Genomic DNA, 16,710 nt, shown 5'->3' on the forward strand with positions numbered 1-16,710 from the left:
AAAATGAGGAGTAAGGAGTTAGAGCTAGTGAGCTGCTCATATAGTCATCAGTTTGGGGCATCGCATGCATGTTTGAACGTTCTATGATACCCAAAAACGCAGTCCCTAGGCTAGGCAAGCTCACTAGGTTTTGAGACAAAGCCTAAGAGTCAGCAAACAGAATGGTATCATAAGGACGATTATGTTGATGGAACACAGACTGTATATAATCACCAGGATGGAAACCTTTATCCCAAATGGCAACTATGAGGATCATGCAGACTGTTTTAATATACAAAGACACAAATGTATGCTATACAACTCAATGTAAAACAAATTAATATATGAAAACACTCGAATGTCAGTGTCTAACCTAAATAGAACAGGCCAAAAGTATGTATATCATTGATACATCATGACCAGTTGAGACATGTTCAGCTGCAATGACTTCTATGTAACACAAGGTGGCAATAGAACCCACCACTGCTTTGGATTGAAATATATCAGCAGATGAATTAATCTCCAAAAAATACCCTCACAATGTATCCCTGTCAAATTGTTATATGACAAATTACCGGGTCAATATCATATAAATGTGTCCGCAACAGAGAAACAGAATAAAAAATGTTCACAACACATTCTTATAAATGTACTCTTTGCATTAATATTCTTTTCAAATGGTTTATACAAGTTTTAAGAAAAGTTTACATTTAATGACTTCTAAAATGTTGTGTGGTGTAACCATTAAGAATATGTTGGTGTATATTAGTAAAGTTAGAAACATTATATTATATATATATATATATACATATTACTACTATAAGTTTACGCATTCTGCATATTCTTCAATTTTGGTTGCATCCCATTACTTTTTATTTTGTGGACAAAAGTTTAAATATTAATAAAGAGAAAATCAGTTTTGATCATTTGTTTCTAATAGTAAAGATTATACCAAACTATGTAATAAGGTTTAAAGAATGTATTTTTTTTCTTAATTATAATATTGCAATACATCATAAAAGAGTTCTTTTCAAGTCATATTATAGAGAATAATTATGGAGAATGGATTTTTAAAATGTATTTAAAAATAAATTTATAGATATCACAAAAAAAATCAGAAAAGAGCTTTGTGTCATGGACCCTACAACAGATGGTGATTGACTGATGAAATCAAATGTCATCAACTTGTCTATAGCTCAGCTTCATGAACATACTCTTAAAGACACAACTGCACCTCAAACATTTCATTAATTTAGAAAACATAACCAGCTACAGTAATCATGTAATTATCTATACAGAAAATACTGTGATTGACAGTAAGGGTGTCAAATGTTCAAAATTACCAAAGATTAATGATTATGAATTGGTAATTGAAACATTTTAGTCAAACTGAATATTAAGGAGACACATCCACCTCAATGTCTGTAGTTGTTATGACCATAACTGACAGTACAACAAGCATCAGGGTAGGAGTGCCATTTAGAACAGTGGTTCTCAACCACCAGGCAAAGGGCCAGCTAGGGAGCCTAAAGGCCCAGGTATACTTTCAGCGCTCTGCTCTGTGTCTCACACAGTTGTGTTCGCACAGCTTTCAAAGAGTACTCAACCATGGATGAGCGCTAGGGGTGTAACGATACGCTCAGGTCACGATACGATACGTATCTCGATACGGAGTTCACGATACGATACGTATCACGATATTTTGAACAAAATGAAACTGAAATTCAAACAAGATTTATTAAAAAACATGAACAAATTTCAATAATTTTCCTTGTTGTACATACAAGATCACATTTCAATAAAATAAATAAATATAAAATTTTAATAAAAACCTTCTGTATTCAAATTAACAGCTGAATAGGGCTGTCTGTCACTGAAAAAAAATGTTAAATTTAACATGAACTTAGAATTATGAATAGGGGCCGTTCACATATCGCGTCTAAAAACGCGTGGAAGGCGCGGCCGCACCGCTTCTCCTTCTTTCCAAAGCGCTTGCGCTCCCGTGGCGTCGGTCGTTGCTATGCAACCATGAACTGAGCTCTCCAAGAGGATCAGGATGTTTCTGCTAAGGATAAATGATTTCTAGCCCTTGCATTAGTTTTACTACGAGATATATTGATGGAGATAAGATATAAAAACCACCATGTACAGCTATGATCAGCTGTTCGGCTGAGCTTTTGATGTTTTGTTACGGAAAGGCCATAGCTGATCGGTTGATTCTTGTCACACGACCTGCGGTGCGCTTGCGGCATTCTGAGAAGTTGAGAATTGCATGCGCGTCGCGACCGCGTTGATCCCATTATGAGCGCGCTTGCCGCGCGGCTACATTTGAAAATAATAACTGACTTGCACGCGGAAAAGACGCAATATGTGAACGGCCCCACAGAACTTCTTAAAGCAAAGCATCGCAAGCGTCTTTTGCTTTTCTGTGAGCACAGCTGTTCCTGTGCACTGCGGTGAAAGAAAGCCACGACTTTTCTCACGCGACCATGCAAGAGACTGACATGAGAAACGTTAAACCTGCTTGCAAGATTCAATGTGTGCCCGAAACACTTACTGAACTAGAGAGCTGATTGAGACACACCATCTACGATAAATCGTTACACCCCTAATACTTATAGTAATTTAAAAATGTGGTAGCATTGGATCTGGACAGGAAGGATAACTCTGGGAGTTGGAAGGGGTGTGTCGCGATTCTGCCTTCTCACATCGCGATACAGGTTCGTGGACCTGCGTATCGCGATTTCGGTTTCATATCGCATATCGTTACAGCCCTAATGAGCGCGGATGGTTGCGTTTGACACACGCGTAGTACAATTTTTTTTATACTCTACCAGAAATCAGAGGGCAGTATGGAATTACATTTGATCCAAAAATAATGAACGTAACTTTTCAAAAAAACTAATAAAAATATAAATTGAAACTGAATAAAATGTCTTTGAAACTTAAAAAAATAAATCGCAGGCAAAATGTTTGACTTTGTTTTTAATACACTGCATGTTTTGCTAACAGTTTATTTTCTTTCTTTCACTGATCTTTACTTACAAAAGCATTTCCAGAGTTTTCATTTATGCTTCTGAAGTTTTTGTTTACAATCCCAGAGTTTTCGTTCGTCTTTCTGGCACAAATCTCTCGTGGGGGCGGGGCCAGCAGTGGTGTGTTCTCATTGGCTACTGAGTTTTTGATTGACAGCTTCTACTTGACCTGGAAGTGAAGACGTCAGCTTTGTGTTTACAATTACATGTGTGGAGGTGAGCGTCTGTAAGGGGATTCTTATTTCATTTTAGTGATGTAAAGATAGGCGTTTTTATTATTTTATCTGTGTCTGCTGCTACTATGGTGAGATGATTTCTTAGGCCTAGCACAGACGAATGATATAATCATCATTATCATCAATCATCGTTGTTATCTGAATACTCTCGCGGTAAGTCAGTATTTTTTACGTTTACAAAATCAATATAAGTAACATTACTTGCTTTTGCTTTTTCAGATGGAAAGGTATTTTAGAGCTCATTTACAGCCCACTTTATACAGCAGTGTTGTCTTGATTTAACCCAATCATTACAGGATCTGGTTATGTACTGTACATACAGCCTTGGATTAGATCATATTTAAAGGGGAAAAGGTAGTTTTTAATAATAATACATATAAAGTACTGTGCAAAAGTCTTAGGACACCATTAGATGTTATTTTAGCAATGGTAGTGACCATATAATTTTTTTTTTCAGACTTCTTATTAGAATATGACCAGGAAAAACTTTAAATTTGTAAGCATTATTAAAAAACAGGAAAAAAAAGACTTCTACAGGCTAAAGTGGCAAGTATTTAGTGACCTCTCCTTACACTTGAGTAATAGTGAGAACCTGGCTCTCTCAAACCTAAATGGAATGGAAAATGACTGGAAGGCAAAGAAAACTTTCAAAATCTGATCAGAAGTTTCTCCTTTGAAAAAACTGGAAGTCTAGGAGGTCACGTTAAATACTGATTTTTGCTTATAGAATCAATTTTGTTCTGATTTTTTTGTGTGCATATTTCCTGTATTTTCTGTTTGCATTGTAATAAAGACCAAAAAATAAACATGGATGGTCATTAAAACATTGCTAAAACAACAAAGCTAAAACTTTTGCACAGTACTGTATGGCCAAATGCAAAACCTAATACATGAAAGTAATTATGGCTGAAATTATATATAATTTGTTTGAAATAAATATCACTTGGGTAAAGTTGGTTTTATATTCGCACATTCGGACTTCTGATAAATTCAGACTTTCCAATAAATGTACAATAATTTAATGTTTGCGAATTTTAAGCAGCAACATGATATTGACAACCAACGATTGTCAACTTACAACATTTTTCACAGTCGATCAAAATAGGCAAGTATTGTTTTAATGGCATATTTACTTGTGAATGTCCACTGAATGTCCAATGTAGTGTGATTAACAAGGCTATTGAATATGGATGTCCGAATGTGCGAATATAAAACCAACTTTACCCAAGTATAAATATTTTAAGTCTGCATAATTTGTTATGTGGGAATTCAAAGCAGTTTGTATTGTTAGATTATAATACATCTGATTTCTTATTTTCCAGGGAGTGGAGCAACTTTTCCATTAACAAAATTCTAATGCTGACCCAGAGGAGGGAGTGGTAGCCCCAGAGATCCACTGTCCCCATCAGACAAGAATCTTATTTTGTTCAGACACATCAGCTTTGACTGACTGGGATCTTGATCTTCAGACACCTGATATTATGCAAATATTTTAATTTTTTTGGAGCTCTAGATTAAAACAAGACACAGTTCACAAACACACAAGAGGTTGTACTTTATTCTTATTAGTCCATACTGATCTTGGATTAGCATACCAACAACATATGTTTTGTGGATTCTGGTCGTTCCTTTCACAACATAATTGCATCCAACACTTTCACTTTGATACCTGTGTGTATGCTGTAGTGACAATAAAGAATTTAAATTTATTTGAATTGATTCATATTTTCATTTACATTTATTCAACTGTTTTTTTTCATATAAGTCACAATTGAAAGTGTTGATGATTGTTAAAAAAAAAAAATCTACTTTTATATGTTAGATGATAATGTTAACTAAATAAAATAACTAAATAAAATTATTAGAATGATAAAAAATGGCAACAAGATCATTCTTTGTGTGGAGTACTGAAATGCCCTTTGAGGTCTATACTGTCTTATAGCAAGCCACAAATGTTATTTTCATATTGTTTGAATCCTTCAGAATTGAGTGATCATTAATTGTGATGGTGTATGTGCATATGCTAACAATGGATAGAGTGATGGCCATGGTTGCCAACCTTGATTACCTGGTTGGAGTGAGACTTTCTTGACGGCTGAATATATACGTGTATATGATACTAGCATTCTCTTTAAATTGTAACAGCACAACCTAATCAGACCCAACAATAGAGAAGAATCATCAAATAAATAATCAAATATTCTCCAAAAACACTGGACATTATGCAATATTTTCAGTATTATAACCTTTAATGTACAATTAAACCTCAAGACATTCATTTTCTCTCGTGTTTGATCTCTCACGCTCCTAAAAGTTTATGTCGACAAAGTAGAAGCCGCAGATAAATACAGATAAAATTCAAAAACAAAACTCATATCTTTAAATGAAATAAGAATCCGCTTACAGATGCTCACCTCCACACATGTAATTGTAAACACAACGCTGACGTCTTCACTTCCAGGTCAAGAAGAAGCTGTCAATCAAAAACTCAGTAGCCAATGAGAACACACCACTGCTGTCCCCGCCCCCGCGAGAGATTTGTGCCAGAAAGACGAACGAAAACTCTGGGATTGTAAACGAAAACTTCAGAAGCATAAATGAAAACTCTGGAAATGCTTTTGTAAGTAAAGATCAGTGAAAGAAAGAAAATAAACTGTTAGCAAAACATGCAGTGTATTAAAAACAAAGTCAAACATTTTGCCTGCGATTTATTTTTTTAAGTTTCAAAGACATTTTATTCAGTTTCAAATTATATTTTTATTAGTTTTTTTGAAAAGTTACGTTCATTATTTTTGGATCAAATGTAATTCCATAGGGCAGCACTGAGTTGTGCCATTTACAGGACGTTTGCTCAAAAAGATAAAAGTAGCGGAAGTTTAGTGCAAGAACCAAAACAAAAACGATGGAGCAGGATATGCTGCTTTGTTTACTGGGCTGCATGTGGACCCTCCCAATAACAAAAATTACATCACACAGACAATGTGCGAACCAAAGTGGAAAACGGACGGCCTTTACACTTTATACAAGTATACTTTGGGCTTAAACATACTTCCAAGGGGGCCACAAGATGACTTAAAAGTATGCAAATTATTATTAAAGGGGTCGTTCACTGTTTTTTTTTCTGTTTTTTTTTTCTAGGCTTTATTGTGTTTATGAGGCACAGTTTAACATGTCTTAATGCTTAATAAAAAAAAATAAAAAAAAAAGCGCCATATTTTTCATGTATTTTACCTTTATTCTAAAACCGCTGTTTCCATTGTCATTTGAACGGCCGGTATGACTTCCTGATTCTATGAAACCACTCCCTCTGAAATACACAATGGGCTCAGATTGGTTAGCTGGCCCAGAGTATTGTGATTTGCTGAAGCGTCTGGAAATGCCACGCCCATTACCATTAGTTGTTACATGTGCTTTGGTGGAAATGTAAATAATGGCGTCTATATTGCCATATCAAATTGAGCCTGAATCATACCCAAATAGCAGTTATGATGAAGAGGGTCAAGCAGAACCTCTGCAAGCATGGCTTTAAAAGGACGTTTCTAAATGCTAAGTATTTCCGTTTGTATTAGTGTCAAAGAGTTTAGATATGCTGTCACATGTAATTGCTACTGCCGTTTATGTTAGCTTTCAATATATGGTTTTATCCTGATTAAAATCTTTACTGTAGCCTGAGTAGTAGCATTTTTGTAAAGGTATTGTTTAATTTACAGCATGAACAACTGTTTGTCTATGAACATAGAAGTTTGTTGGTGTTTGTTGGAGAAGTATGCAATAGAATTTAGCTAACTGGCTAGCGAAGCCAAACCGCGTTGGTCTTTGTTTGCATCCTTGATGCAACCAAAAAATAGCAACAGAACTATACATTTAAAAGACATGTACAAACAATAAAACATACTTACATTTTGGGGCCGATAAACACCAGCTTCTGCTTTTAAAGTGGTAACTGCTACATCTTTCAGTAATAGCCTTTGTGCAAATCCAGCATTAAACTCGAGTAGATTCTGGAAGCTGTCTTCCGTGCCGCATATAGTGTAGACAATATCACTGATTATAATGGGTTCTATTATCTTTTGACACATCACATGCCACTTTGTTGCGTGTTCATGGGGGCAGGGTTTATGTTAATTGCAGGGTTCACCAAACCGGAAAGAAGCTCACTGTAGTCCAAACCAGTCGTAATTGTAGGCATTAAACTGCCATTAAATAACTTTAAAAGACAATATCTCCATTTGCATTGAACTTTCAGTGCTGTAACTTTGCAGATACTGTTTGCTCAAACAGCAACATTACACACTAACTAAAGTTAAAAAAGTGAAATCGCAATGAACCACGCCTTTAATAAATTGAAAATCTAAATAGGTAACATTCTCTCTAATATTATATTTCTATAATATATAACTCTATAATATATAATATTTCTTTATATTTTCCCTCAAGGATAGCACAGTGGCTTGATGGGCAAGCACTGTTGCCTCACAGCAAAAAGATCCCAGAGTTCTAGCTGAGCCAAGAGGCCTTTCTGTGTGGGGTTTGCATGTTTCCCCTGTATCTGAGTGGGTTTCCTCTTGGGGCTCCGGTTTCCCCCACTATCCAAAAAACAAGTGTGAATGACAGTGCAAATGTGTATCTGTGAGCCCTGTGATGGACAGGCCATCTGTCCAGGGTATCACCCACCTGTGGCCCGAGATGCTGGGATATGCTCCAGCATCCCTGCAACCCTGCAGAGGATAAAGCAGTTTTGAGAATGGATAGATGGATTTTCCCTCAATAACTGTTGTTTTTACTGAAGAACAGATTTCTGGAATACAGAATATAACTGTATGAATTACAAAATGAATCGTGGTCAATTTAATATATTAAATTAATTAACCACTTTAATTCAATATATCAATAAAAGAAGTTTTAAAACAAGCAGTTTTGTCATAATTACAGCAGAAATACAGGAAATATCTTGTTAAGACGGCAGAAGGTCTGGACTCTATCGTAGCTTTCATTGGCCAAGGACCGCCCAAGAGGACGTTTGACTGACATGTAACGTAACCAATCACAGCTCATTTTGTTTCACATCAGCTTTAGGGGCGTGAAAATATAAAGTTGATGTCCCAACAATAACAGACTGGCGTGCATCTAATAAATGCTTCATTCAAGAACGTTGTGCAAGTTTACTGCAACAATAGAGCCGTAACCTTCACATACTTTTGAAAATCCAGTTTCAAAAGTATGTGAAGGTTTAGTTGATCCTGGTAAGCGCTTGTTGACACAGTTGAACACTACAGCGATCTCCTTCCACAAGGGGGTTTTGCATCACGGCATTTGTTTCCAGGCGGACTGTTAAAGAACGCAACACACACATCTCCCAGACATCCTGTAAAATTCAACCAACCAGACACGACTTCGAAACTCCTGAAGTGCTTCCAGATAAGTGTGCCATATGCATCAGGCGTTCAGCCAACGGTCCATGGGCGTGACATTTGAGGCTGAGACTAGAAATATCTTAGTGTATATGTAGGCGCCTTCAAATATTGTGTTGGACAATTGGGGCCTAAAAAAAGTAAAAATAAAAAAAAAAAGGCAAAAAAAGGCTGTTTAGAGAGTCTTTGAGGAGATGCCGAGGTGACTCTAAGATCAGCCTGGGCAATAACTGTATTGTGAGGGTGCGTCTGAGATGGATGGTACGTTGTGAGGAGGGCTGGGGGAATGAAAAGGTGCCGGTTTTAGTGTAAGCAGTGAAGGTTATGAGAAGTGGCAGATGTTATTTCTCATGTGTGGTTTGTTGTGTGCATGCTTCTGGCTTAGGCTCTGATCAGGACTGAGGAGGAGCCGTGGGGTCATAAATCTAAAGGCAGAAGGGAGCACTGGAGCACAGCAGGAGCAGGATGAGTCCTCGTAAATGTTCACACATACATATCACTTACTGCCTCTCAGTATTTTCACCTTCTCTGGACACAGTCACTCTATTGCCTTCCACTTAGCACACAGAAATAGTGCTTCACCTTGAGAAAATTAAATTTTGTACGGAAAGTATTCAGATCCCCTTAAATTTTTCACTCTTTGTTATATTGCAGCCATTTGTTAAAATCATTTAAGTTAATTTTTTTCCCTCATTAATGTACACACAGCACCCCATATTGACAGAAAAACACAGAATTGTTGACATTTTTGCAGATTTATTAAAAAAGAAAAACTGAAATATCACATGGTCCTAAGTATTCAGACCCTTTGCTGTGACACTCATATATTTAATTCAGGTGCTGTCCATTTCTTCTGATCATCCTTGAGATGGTTCTACACCTTCATTTGAGTCCAGCTGTGTTTGATTATACTGATTGAACTTGATTAGGAAAGCCACACACCTGTCTATATAAGACTTTACAGCTCACAGTGCATGTCAGAGCATATGAGAATCATGAGGTCAAAGGAACTGCCTGAAGAGCTCAGAGACAGAATTGTGGCAAGGCAGAGATCTGGCCAAGGTCACAAAAAAATTTCTGCTGCACTTAAGGTTCCTAAGAGCACAGTGGCCTCCATAATCCCTAAATGGAAGACGTTTGGGACGACCAGAACCCTTCCTAGAGCTGGCCGTCCGGCCAAACTGAGCTATCGGGGGAGAAGAGCCTTGGTGAGAGAGATAAAGAAGAACCCAAAGATCACTGTGGCTGAGCTCCAGAGATGCAGTCAGGAGATGGGAGAAAGTTGAAGAAAGTCAACCCTCACTGCAGCCCTCCACCAGTCGGGGCTTTATGGCAGAGTGGCCCGACGGAAGCCTCTCCTCAGTGCAAGACACATGAAAGCCCGCATTGAGTTTGCCAAGATGGTGAGAAATAAGATTCTCTGGTCTGATGAGACCAAGATAGATCTTTTTGGCCTTAATTCTAAGCGGTATGTGTGGAGAAAACCAGGCACTGCTCATCACCTGTCCAATACAGTCCCAACAGTGAAGCATGGTGGTGGCAGCATCATGCTGTGGGGGTGTTTTTCAGCTGCAGGGACAGGACGACTGGTTGCAATCGAGGGAAAGATGAATGCGGCCAAGTACAGGGATATCCTGGACGAAAACCTTCTCCAGAGTGCTCAGGACCTCAGACTGGGCCGAAGGTTCACCTTCCAACAAGACAATGACCCTAAGCACACAGCTAAAATAACAAAGGAGTGGCTTCACAACAACTCCGTGACTGTTCTTGAATGGCCCAGCCAGAGCCCTGACTTAAACCCAATTGAGCATCCACCAACGTTTACCATCCAACCTGACAGAACTGGAGAGGATCTGCAAGGAGGAATTGCAGAGGATCCCCAAATCCTGGTGTGAAAAAATTGTTGCATCTTTCCCAAAAAGACTCATGGCTGTATTAGATCAAAAGGGTGCTTCTACTAAATACTGAGCAAAGGGTCTGAATACTTAGGACCATGTGATATTTCAGTTTTTCTTTTTTAATAAATCTGCAAAAATGTCAACAATTCTGTGATTTTCTGTCAATATGGGGTGAAATATTATATATATATATATATATATATATATATATATATATATATATATATATATATATATATATATATATATATATATATATATCAAAGAAGTCAACAGCATATGCACTGTGGCTCTAAATCAAGTATAATATATAAAATCAAATATAACAACTCCTCATCCCACCAAATGCTGGCATGATGTACCCCACCATCTTCAAACATAAAGAGTTAGAAGAAACATTTTGAATGATATCAATCCAAAATCTGACTTGTGATGCAGCCTGGAATGAAACCACACCATAGCCGCTTTTCCACCGTTGGGCCAAACGGTTTGTAGACTGATATGGAACAGTTCCAGCTCTGTTTCCACTTGAGCCTGGTACGGCATGGCACGGCAACAAACCTTTCTTGGTACGGTTGTCTAACTGTGCTGAATCATGTTGGTAGAATACGTGAAGTGGCGTCACCACTCAGGATTGGTCACACTTGTCTGTTGCCTGGCTACCAGTTTCTCTGTTGCTGGCTAAGCACTATATTTGAGGGATGTAAACACAAATTAATAATAAAATTAAAAGAAATATCTAATCATCCTCCACAACGCTGTCATTATTTACATCTCATATCATCAGTAAATCGTTGCATTACCAAGGTAACAACTTATCATCCCCACAGTGGAAAATGAAACCGTAGCCGTACCAGCTGGCCCGGATCGAAACAGAACGGAACGGTTACGCAATGAGAACCACTCGGCCCTATGGTGGAAAAGCGGCTCATGTTTTCTCATTTGGCCAGAGGGGAACTGGTCTCCTGACTGAGCCTCGTTTCTCCCAAGATTTTCGTCTCCATTTCTGTCACCTAATGGAGTTTGGGTTCCTTGCCATTGGCATTGCTTAGTTAGGAACACTTAATATTCGGTAATTAATATTTGACACTGACACTATTGGATGAAAAAAAACAGAACTGAGCTGGACAATGACACCACTGTTTTCTGCAGAGATGCTTTATAGCTGTTTCAACTTAGTTTCATAATTAACGATTTTGCACCATCAATACTGTTATTAAATTGAATTGACTCAACATTTAAATGACTCAAAGTGAATAACACAATTAATAAGGCTGGTTTAAAAATATTGATTTCTCGATTTTAATCGATTCTCATTTTGATGAACCAATATCGATTCTTAAATCCCAAGAATCAGTCATTTAGTCTATGGTGTTTTCAGTTGTTGAATGAACAAAGCTTTGTAGCAACGCCCATCCAATAAATCGCAATAAGCTTTGTGCTTTGTTACTTTTGATATGAAACAAAGTCTCAGCTTTTAAATTGTCAACTTTATTACGAAACTCATACAATAAATACCATTTTGGCACTCTTTAATGTGGCTTGACCAATTGCTGTAGCGCCTCAGTTCAAGCGAAGCGGCAGCACGAAGCGCTTGTGAACTGATCATCTCTTCAGCTTTACTACTAGTTACAGCGCAAAATAAACATGAATGAACATCAGAAGGTATATTGAAAGATATAGTACAGCTTACCAAAATCCATATCATGTCTTATGTAATCATTCAATCAGTGTTTCAACCGCTAGTAAACAATGTCACATAATGTTACATTTACCTCAGAAAGGCCTTTTAATGTCCATAAACATTAGTCTGCCAGAAAAATAAACTCTAGAGTATATGCACTACATTCAATACTGATTGTATTTTTTACTTAACCTGTTATTCAATATGTAATGTATATTTGAATAAATCCATTGTTTTTATGACCGCCACTATTTAAATCTGAAAAGAGGGGCCATCATTATTGAATGTGTAATTCATTCAGGTTTGGAACCACATTAGGGTATGTAAATGATGAATTCTTATGATCTAATATTTAATCATTTTTATTTATATGCTCATTTTAACAATACATTAAACATACTAAGCTAATACAGAATCATTTTAGAAATGCACCAAAATGTTAGCCAACGAAAAAGAGAAACTTGTGATATATGGGAACCTGCAAACTTTCCTTTAGAAAATGAAAACATACTAGACTATTATATCAAAATATTTTTAGAACTAACATTTTAAACTCATGCAAAATGGCACATCTGTGAACTTTTCTGAGTAATAAAGCAAAAAAAAGGTTGAATCATGAATTTTAAATAATGAATTTTGAACGAAAGAACTGTTTCTCAGAAATTAACTAAACTTCCCACCTCTATTACCATCTTTGCTGCTGATGTTTAAATCAGAAATGCTACTAATACATTTCAAACAATACATTACAATACATTTCAAAGGCACTCATCTAAAAACATTAAAGATGTGGGGGGGGGGGGGGGGTATACATACTGTATAGGGCTGTAACGATATGCGATATGAAACCGAAATCGCGATACGCAGGTCCACGAACCTGTATCGCGATGTGAGAAGGCAGAATCGCGACACACCCCTTCCAACTCCCAGAGTTATCCTTCCTGTCCAGATCCAATGCTACCACATTTTTAAATTACTATAAGTATTAGGGGTGTAACGATTTATCGTAGATGGTGTGTCTCAATCAGCTCTCTAGTTCAGTAAGTGTTTCGGGCACACATTGAATCTTGCAAGCAGGTTTAAACGTTTCTCATGTCAGTCTCTTGCATGGTCGCGTGAGAAAAGTCGTGGCTTTCTTTCACCGCAGTGCACAGGAACAGCTGTGCTCACAGAAAAGCAAAAGACGCTTGCGATGCTTTGCTTTAAGAAGTTCTGTGGGGCCGTTCACATATTGCGTCTTTTCCGCGTGCAAGTCAGTTATTATTTTCAAATGTAGCCGCGCGGCAAGCGCGCTCATAATGGGATCAACGCGGTCGCGACGCGCATGCAATTCTCAACTTCTCAGAATGCCGCAAGCGCACCGCAGGTCGTGTGACAAGAATCAACCGATCAGCTATGGCCTTTCCGTAACAAAACATCAAAAGCTCAGCCGAACAGCTGATCATAGCTGTACATGGTGGTTTTTATATCTTATCTCCATCAATATATCTCGTAGTAAAACTAATGCAAGGGCTAGAAATCATTTATCCTTAGCAGAAACATCCTGATCCTCTTGGAGAGCTCAGTTCATGGTTGCATAGCAACGACCGACGCCACGGGAGCGCAAGCGCTTTGGAAAGAAGGAGAAGCGGTGCGGCCGCGCCTTCCACGCGTTTTTAGACGCGATATGTGAACGGCCCCTATTCATAATTCTAAGTTCATGTTAAATTTAACATTTTTTTTCAGTGACAGACAGCCCTATTCAGCTGTTAATTTGAATACAGAAGGTTTTTATTAAAATTTTATATTTATTTATTTTATTGAAATGTGATCTTGTATGTACAACAAGGAAAATTATTGAAATTTGTTCATGTTTTTTTAATAAATCTTGTTTGAATTTCAGTTTCATTTTGTTCAAAATATCGTGATACGTATCGTATCGTGAACTCCGTATCGAGATACGTATCGTATCGTGACCTGAGCGTATCGTTACACCCCTAATACTGTATGTCTCTGTGTCAACTATGCCAGTCTTTCATATATGCTTTAGCGGTGTGTTTTGAATCAATGTCCATTCAGCAATCAGAACCATTCAGGCTCTGCAATCCCCTCTGTTATAAATCACTTTGTACAGTAATAATGAAAATCCCACTGAACCAAGTGCATGGGTGGATTAAGAGCCAATCTAGCAAAATCATTCTATTTGCCCAACATTTCTTCATTCTGATCTCATTGTATGCTTTTGTTAAATGTATTCATTTTGATCGCTTGTGGCAAATAACAAAACAAAAGCGGTAGCAGTACTATGGTTGTCCGGCTTTTTTCTTGTAATAATGCAAGAAGACGAAGCCATTCTAAAACCTAAAACGTGTTTGTGTCTTGTGTATGTAAAGAGTCAAGCACACACAGTTATAACAAACTGTATGGCAGAATTTAGACAATGAGGTGATCAACAACATGGCACACGTTAAAACAGGTGAACCGATCATGAAGTCTAGATTCCAAGACCAAGGCCTACCTTCATTGGGGAGATATGTGCATGTGCCACATAGCCATGGACGTTCTCAATCTGGGAAAGGTTCTTCTCGGCCACTTGGACCAGCTCTGGCCCAGGAGCCTCATCAGTGAACTGGGGCGAGCTTTGCTCCTGTGGAGTTCCTGTGTCTTCATCATGTTGTCTGTATTTCTGCAAAGAACAACAGTGACCAGTCAGAAAAGATGAATGCTTGAGAAAAGATTTGAGAACTTTTGAGATCTTATTTTCCCTTTGAAAACTTCTTGGTTTGCATTGATAATGTAGACACAAAAATACAATTTCAAAACCCAGTGAGCTTCCTACAGAAGCAGAATTTTAAGCCATCATAAGCACGCTTCTGATATGAAGGTTGTTCTAAAAGGTAGGTAACTTAAAGAGGTAGTTCACCCCAAAGTTAAAATTCATTAATTACTCACCCTTATGTCATTACAAACTTGTAAGACTTTCACTCAGAACACAAATGAATATCTTTTTGATGATTTCTGAGAGATGTCTGTCTATCCACTGACTGCCTTAGCAACAACCACTTTGACGCTTCAAAAGATCATAAAGAGATCATAAAAATAATCCATATGAATTGTGCGGATTAGTCCAAATTTTCTGAAGAGACTCGATCGCTTTTTATGATGAAAAGATTTCATTTATTTCAATCATACATTTGAAATTAGGAGGATGATAAAAAAAGACTGTAGGTTTTTTTTAGTTGATTTTAGTAATCATGTAGTTGGTGCAAAAAACATGAAAAAAGAATATGGTTGCCGATACTTTAATCCTGAAATTTTCTGAAATCTTTGACTGAAAGTAGAGATGCAGTGAAGTGTCTTGATGATTGGACTGTAGAGCAATAGTTAAAAGCTTATGCTACACACTTATTTCACTATAACCAATAGAAATACTCATGATCTTTTCTGTAAACCTAGTTATTAACTGAAAGGGAATATAATAAAAACACATATAAGATTAGAGAGCTGCAGTGGAGGGGGAATTAAAAGGGAATAACAACTTTAAAATTATTGTATGGATTCAGAAGACTAAGGATACATAAGATGTATAGATATTTGTATAGATTTTTTCATCTTGCATTTTGTCCTTTTTAGAGCTTGAAAATTCCAAGTGCTGTACTGGTTTAATGAGCAGCATCAGCATTCTTCAACACTTACTCCTTTTGTGTTTTAAAAGGTGTTCCAAAAAGGTGCCACTGGATATTGTGCAGTATCACTGCATATGACTAGAACCGTTTGGTGGAAAAACAAAATCTTACAGTTTTAATGTAAAATGATTAAGTAAATTATATGTATTCCCTCATTTTTAATTGAGCATTACACAACATACTTTTTAAGCGAGAGCCTAAGTATCAAGAGTTTTTGGAGATTTCAGGATTCCCCTATTCAAAAACATAGGACTTGGTCTTGGATGACAGAAATAGCTGCACGGAGGCATTGCAAATATGGCCGCCGAATGAACAGTTTTTTTCTGAGACAGACTCTATCAACCTATTCCCTTGCACTACAGTAGTGCTTTCACATGATGATGAATAAGTTCCCCTCCCTCTAAAATACATACAGTGGAACATGCTTTCACAGAAAAGTAACTGATGAGCTGTTTCCAAACAGGCGGAGGATGGACACAGTTGCTATGACAACAGGTTTATCAGATACTGACTACTTCTCACTATGGGTAAGCCTGTGATTCAAGCAGCCTTATTTAAAGCCGACATAAGCCTCACTGGACTGGTTCACCCACTTAGCTTTATGATTTTGCATGGTGTATAATCAGTAGCTAGATTACAGGAAAAAGCAATGGGAAATTCACACTGTAAAGTGTTTTGGTTAACTTCCCCATTAGCAAGTGAAGGGAAATTATTTACATCAATGTTTCAGAAAATATATTTAATGATGGATGTTGAGGTCAACCTAGATAACCATCTTACATGTCATTCTACATCTTAATCA

At 37.3% G+C, this 16,710-nt stretch overlaps 1 protein-coding gene across 23 annotated transcripts in view; it reads right to left on the reverse strand.

The window, feature by feature from the left end:
- Positions 1-16,710, reverse strand: part of dlg1b (discs large MAGUK scaffold protein 1b) — a 138,574-nt gene that overhangs the window by 59,967 nt on the left and 61,897 nt on the right. For all 23 annotated transcript variants that reach the window (XM_048195770.1, XM_048195769.1, XM_048195774.1 and 20 more), the window contains one exon: positions 14,741-14,908. In XM_048195770.1, the coding sequence (XP_048051727.1) occupies positions 14,741-14,908 (168 nt within the window). The remainder of the gene's footprint in view (positions 1-14,740; positions 14,909-16,710) is intronic.

Source organism: Megalobrama amblycephala, linkage group LG7 (assembly GCF_018812025.1).
Source record: "Megalobrama amblycephala isolate DHTTF-2021 linkage group LG7, ASM1881202v1, whole genome shotgun sequence".
NCBI lineage: Eukaryota > Metazoa > Chordata > Actinopteri > Cypriniformes > Xenocyprididae > Megalobrama > Megalobrama amblycephala.